This window comes from Rutidosis leptorrhynchoides, unplaced genomic scaffold, assembly GCF_046630445.1.
Source record: "Rutidosis leptorrhynchoides isolate AG116_Rl617_1_P2 unplaced genomic scaffold, CSIRO_AGI_Rlap_v1 contig100, whole genome shotgun sequence".
Lineage (NCBI taxonomy): Eukaryota > Viridiplantae > Streptophyta > Magnoliopsida > Asterales > Asteraceae > Rutidosis > Rutidosis leptorrhynchoides.
This window is the reverse complement of record NW_027266357.1, coordinates 69,130-75,630: the sequence shown is the minus strand read 5'-3', so window position 1 is coordinate 75,630 and position 6,501 is coordinate 69,130. Positions and strand designations below refer to the sequence as shown.

At 31.4% G+C, this 6,501-nt stretch overlaps 1 protein-coding gene across 1 annotated transcript; it reads left to right on the top strand.

The window, feature by feature from the left end:
• The first annotated feature begins 2,537 nt into the window (after positions 1-2,537).
• Positions 2,538-4,092, top strand: LOC139880987 (uncharacterized). Its single transcript, XM_071865535.1, has 3 exons — positions 2,538-3,064; positions 3,389-3,452; positions 3,649-4,092. Exons 1-3 carry the CDS (start codon positions 2,538-2,540, stop codon positions 4,090-4,092), a joined length of 1,035 nt encoding a protein of 344 aa, XP_071721636.1.
• Positions 4,093-6,501: the final 2,409 nt, after the last annotated feature.

Genomic DNA, 6,501 nt, shown 5'->3' with positions numbered 1-6,501 from the left:
CTAGAAAAAGAAAAATTGTCTAAACAAATTTTTTTCATTTTTTTTTTTTGGGAAAATTCATTTGGAATAGGTGCAAATTTTAGCTGAAAAGTTCAATAAAAAATTTCTCCAACTAAACAGGTCTTAATACTTCCTCTATTCCACTTTAAATATCGTATAAAAAATTTTATTTTTAAGTCTTATCTTTATATTAATTTTAATAATTAAATTATTAATATTTTATTTGTATAATATTTACAACTCTGAATATATAATTTTTTAATATTTACAATTATCATTATATAAAATTTGAAGTGAGACTCGAGGGAGTATATTTAAGATTTGATAAAACATGTGGATAGATTATTGAAAGTTTCGTTTTTGTCCAAAAGCCAATCAATGCTCTTTATTAACCCAGTAGTACTAGAAAACAGATGGAAATAATAGAAGTTAGCAAATTTAGACTTCCCACTGCCGACAACTAGGTGGTTTCCAGTCCTTCATTAATTAAGCCCCGATTAAAACTCGTCAATAGGAAAGTGCTAGTCGTACAAATTTAATTTACCGAACATATACTTCCTCCATCCTTCATTTCAAATATCATTTTATAAATTTTTATATATATCTAAGTTACTTTATTTGATGTTATTTTTTTATTAATTTTAATAATTAAATTATAATTATTTTATTTATATAAATATTTATAATTTTGAAATAATAAATAAAAATAAATATATAACTTTTTTATAATTAATTATTATTTGAAGATACACAATTATCATTATACTATATTTGATATGTAAAGTGGAGTATATTTGATATGTAAAGTGGAGTAGAGGGAGTATAATTAAAATTTGATAAAACATGATAGACTAGTGAAAGTTTCGTTTTTGTCCGCAAGCAAATCAATGCTCTTTAATACTATACCTCGTTTTTTAGAGTCCGCTACAGTCTTATGGTTTGAATCGGGGGTGTGGAGATAGAATATAGGTTTCGGATTCTGAAAATGCGAACTTGTTAATTGTGATTAAGGAGTTCGGGTTTCTGAAATGCGAACATGGTTCATAAATATCAAGTTCGTGTACACAGAACACGAACTTGTTAAAAAATATATAAATATTCATGTTCGTGTACATAGAATACGATCTTGTTAAAAAATATAGAAATATTTATATTTGTGTACACAGAACACGATCTTATTAAAAAATATATGAATATTCATGTTCGTGTATACAAAACACGATCTTGATAAAAAATAAAACAAGTTCGTGTTTACGTAAAACGATTTATGTAGGAATATATTAAAAATACGAAGCTCAGGTTCATAGAATGCGATCTTGCAAAAAATAAAAAATTCTGAGTTCGACTTCCGTGTTTACGATCTTGCAAATTATATAAAAATGGTAGAATTTTAATTATAATTTCTTGAGTGGATCCTATTTGGCTTTGCATTTAAGGTTAGAAAATTTAGAATGCTATAAATAAAGGGAGAAGAAATGATTTATGCACAAGAGTTCAAAAATAGATATTGTAATTGAAGTTAACTGGTGCACATGTGAGGCAACAGGTCCTGGAAAGTGGTTGGGAACAGCTAAAGAAAATTATTTTTTCTGTCTTATAATTTTTTATTTTAATTTTGTGACACCCCAAAATTAGTATAATACTACTCTAAATGTTTTGTAACATGCACTTATCAACAAGATCGGGTTTTACTTGTCCGATTTTGTAAGATTCCGGACCAATTAAAACAAGATCGTATTTTGATCATGCGATTTTGTTTTAAACTAAGTTCGGCCACCCAAAACCCGAACTTGTTTACTCATTTAATCATTGTGTAATCATTCTTAATGATTAAGATCGTGTAATCAAAACACGATTTTACATTTCCGTTTCTTAATCCAATTTTAATCACCTATTAATCACCACTAATTACCCGATTTAGGTGAAGTTCGGGTTTTCAGTCTCCGATCTCCTTATTTCTGTCTACGACACCTCATTTCTCACACATTCTGTCTACGTAACGAAAATAATTATTATTTATGTAATTAATTCTACAATACAAGTTTTTTTTTTGGCATGCTATAAGTAAAATGTATTTAAAGAATTTTTATCAACAAAATACTTTTTAACACTTTTCTAATTAAAATAAAATATCATATATTATAATTTAAATATTTTTTTTTCAAAAATATTTTGAATATATCTGATTAATTATATTATATCAAAAAAATTTAAAATAACATGTATTACGGGACAGTGAGAATAACTAAGTACGTACGTAGTACTATGTGTCGTAATGAATTGTCTTACCGCATTTGACTGTCTTTGTTCATTCATACTTATGAATTATGATCAAAGAAAACTCGTACAAGCTTATTTTCAGCACGTTCAAACTTGTAAATTAACTACACTTTCCCCTCGTCTAATTCTAATATGTGCATATATACTCTATATATACTATATCATATTTCTTGCTACAGACTTAAACTTGTGTTAATCTCTCTTTCATAAGCATAATAATTAATATCTCTTCTCTTGTGACACACGGAATCAATCCAATGGCCGAAGGAATCCTGATTCTCGATAGGGAACAACTGAAGGTTCTTTCCGATATTGTGTACCGTCAGGAAGTTTTAGCAATCCAAAACATCCAATTCAAATCCGAAAACGAGCGTGTCAAGTACTTGTATGATTGCAAATCTAATCATGAGACGGTGCTTAATCTCTTGGACGATGCTGCAAATTTGGAGGATCAGTTTAAGGCCGACGAGGTTAAATCCAAAATCGCGCATGAAATCGTCGAATATGTCAAAATTTGTTCCAATTTAGCCATCCAGACTGTGAGGAACTACACCGTACGAATTGAATATTTAAAGAAAATTAAAATATCTTCAAAAGACCTTGGCGATAAATTGGAAAATTTGTCTGAAAATGATGTGGATGCGGCTCGAGAACTAGCTGAGGAGGCGGCGATCAACCGGAATGCAGCGTTACAGTTTGCGAGAAAGAATCAGAGCCCGGCTTCCCGAGCATTTTCGAGACATCTCAAGGAATCTGGCGTAACCTTTGAAGAACTTGTGGCCAGGTACATTTCAATTATACATATATGCTAGATAGGATTTAGGATTAGTAATTTATTTTACCTAATTGCTAAATTTATCGAATCAAAATATATACTTTTTTTGGATCTGTCTATTAATGTTGATTTTTCTTTTCCTTTTTGAATAATATTTAACATAAATTTAAATTTATTTTATATTATATTATTAGAAAATAATTCTCTAATATATATTTAAATACTTTATTCTTATGAATTTTTTTGTTAACTTGTTGCTAAAATAATCAAATCAAAACACCATTTTTCTCCAATGAATTAGACCGAAATTGATAGCATTCTTTAATCTTGCAGATACAAGAACAGGCGATTTCCAAACCAGCCCTTCGAGGAATTGGAAGAATCCCAGCAATTTGAGGTAACAAATGAAATGAAATAGGAGTAGGAGTAGTACATGACAACGCTTTAATTTACAATTTTACATGAAATCAGGCTTACTATAAATTTAGTGTGATCAAATATATCTTCAAGATGAACTAACGTTCATAAGAGACTAAATAGAAAAAATAAATAAATGAATAAATGATATGGTCATTCTTACAAATAAATTGTAGGTGTATCAAGATATTATTGAGGCATCTGGTCGCGGAAGAATACTCGCGAACAGGGCCGCAATGGCTTTAGGTGTAGGAGGCATAGCCGTGCTCCTCTTCACTGCAGGCATGATGGTGTGGGATATATTTTCGTTGGAACATCCTATTCAAACAGCTGTACGGGACGCAGTCACGACAGCCGCATCAATTGAAGGGGCCGTGCTTGGTGAAATTGTCGGAACAGCCGTTGCCAATATGGCCGGAGCCAATGCTATATTTGCGACACTAGCTGGAATCGCGACAGGATTTGTCGGAGCTTTCATTGTCGGATCCTTTGTTGGCTGGCTGCTTGACTTAATTTTTGGCTCCGGCGGTCGGAAAACTTTGTCTACTGATGACCACGTAGCCTATGTCGCCATAATGCCGGACGGTCAGGCTCTGGCACGACAAATCGCACATGGATGAAAGTAACAAGTTAGTTAAGCTATAATATGAATTAAGGAATAAAGGATGGCAATTAAGATGTTTGCTTAATAATTATCTACCAAGAATAACCCATATATATGATTTTCTTGTCTTGACAATCAGATTATTGGGTTGTATTGCAGTACCGATTTGATGAGTAAATTTATGCATATTGTAATGTTATGTGATGACTAAAATAATAAGATTGATATTCTCGGATTGTGTATCGTCATCTCACAATTGCCTCCAAAACTTCGCTCTTGTGGAACAGTTTTGCTGAACAAGTAGTTTTAATAGCCAAAATTGCTTCTGGTTGTAACTCCAAATGGACTATATATTCTAACTTGTAAGACTAATTAACGTACGTGACTTGTAGAAAATGAAAAAACAAGAAAAACTGTATGATTTGAAAATTATCCATTAGGGTTGTTAATCACTAGTAAAAAAACTGAATTCATATTCATACTTGATTATTTATTTCCGCTAAGAGTGTAAAGAATCCGTTATATCATAAGGATCTAAAAGTGAAGAAAGTTTCCTATTAAGGACTTAACCATAGGTTCTTTATTTCTGCCAAAAGAGGGCTTTTTTATTCCAACATTGAATTTCTCAATTGATGCTTTTATGTTGTTCCTTGAATCAATACGAGTCTGGCCATGCTTTTGATTCTTCAAGTCGTCAAGTTTCACGACTTTTGGAGTATTCAGCATTTGGTCCTCATTGTCAAGTTCTGTTGCACTAGTGTCCTTCTCTCAATTGTTTTTACAACATTCAGGATCGTCTACTACAAGGTACAAGCTTCATTTTCAACCTTATAGTATCGTGCGTAGTGATGTCAACCCGATTCCCGCAAAATCCCGTCTCGAAAAATACCCATCAACCGATTTTTGATGGGGAATGGGGCAAGCTAGCGACAAAATATTCCCGATTGAAGATTGAGGCGGAGAAACGAGTATGCCGCTCTCCGCTGGGAATTTCCGAACCCATTTAAATTATATAAATTATTTAAATAACATTTAGATTGACGTTAATTTATATTATTATTTCATTAGCGAACGAACAATTGGAAATTTATTTAGATTGATGTTAACAATTCACATTATATTATTGAGTCATAATTATATTATAAATCTGTAGATCATTTCATTTATATATTTTTTATATAAAAATATTAAATATTCATCATTAAATGATATTTTAAAATATATTATGTAATTTGGAGTTTTATTATATAAATTTACATATTCCTCCTATATTTTGCCACCACCACCACTATATGATACCTCTTCTTTTTTTGTTGTTAGTTTTTCGTAAGAAAAATATTCTAATCAAAATTTAATAATGGGAAATTGGGGATCCGATGGGGTATCCTCGCGGGAAATGGGTTTGGGGAGCGTAAAAAGTTCCTCCCCGAATGGGGAATGATTGGAGCATCCATCCCAGACATTCTTATGCTCTTCATGTTGATTTCAATAGCAATTTATGATCGCATACTTATCGCCTTTGTAAGAAGGTTCACACGAATTCCAAAAGAAATTCGATCTCTTCAACGAATTGGTGTGGGATTACTACTTTCTGCGATTTCAATAGGAATAGCTGGAATTATAGAAACATGCCGTAAAAAAGTTGTCATAGAGCACAATATTGTTAATTCCACCGAAGCTTTGCCCATTAACTTGTTGTGGCTCTCATTTCAATGCACAATATTTGGGTTTGCAGATATGTTTGCGGTAGTAGGTCTACTAGACTCTCTATACTCTGAGAGCTCATCTGCGATGAGAGCCTTTGTCACAACCATATCTTGATTGTCGTTGAGATTGGGATATTTTATGATCTCCATTATGATACATGTGGTGAATAAGGCTAGCGGTGGATGGTTGGCTAGCAACAACCTGAATAGAAACAAGCTGAATTATTTCTACGAGCTTTTAACTGGAATGGGTGTCGTAAACTTTTTTTTCTTGACTTGTGTCTCTCGGGTATGAGTGTAAAAAAGTGGATGATAAAAAAATGGAATATTCTAGTGCTATGTACGTAAAGGACAAAGTAGAAATGGATACGATATAGCTAGTGAGTGGTCTTACAAAATCGAACATTTTGTATAATTTTTAAAAATTTCTTCTACCTTATTATGAACGTAAAAGTTTATTTATTTTAAATCACTCGATACTCAAAATGAATAGTTTAGTTTGTCATATCATTATGTTATTGCTAAAAATTTCATGCTATTTTTATTGTGGTGTTATCCACTGCATAAAAATTAATTCATTTGTAATAATAAAATCATAAAAGTTTTTTCACTGAAAATTCTTACAATTATAAAAATTTGGCTTTTTTAAATTGTGTTAAGAAAAGCTCAATTTTTTTGAAATATTAAGAACTCTGAATATCGGTTTATGTTTATGATGT

Coding starts and splice junctions, on each gene's coding strand:
- LOC139880987 (XM_071865535.1), top strand. CDS start 2,538: ATGGCCGAAGGAATCCTGATTCTCGATAGGGAACAACTGAAGGTTCTT. Junction 3,065..3,388: donor TTTGAAGAACTTGTGGCCAG/GTACATTTCAAT, acceptor TTAATCTTGCAG/ATACAAGAACAGGCGATTTC. Junction 3,453..3,648: donor AAGAATCCCAGCAATTTGAG/GTAACAAATGAA, acceptor AATAAATTGTAG/GTGTATCAAGATATTATTGA.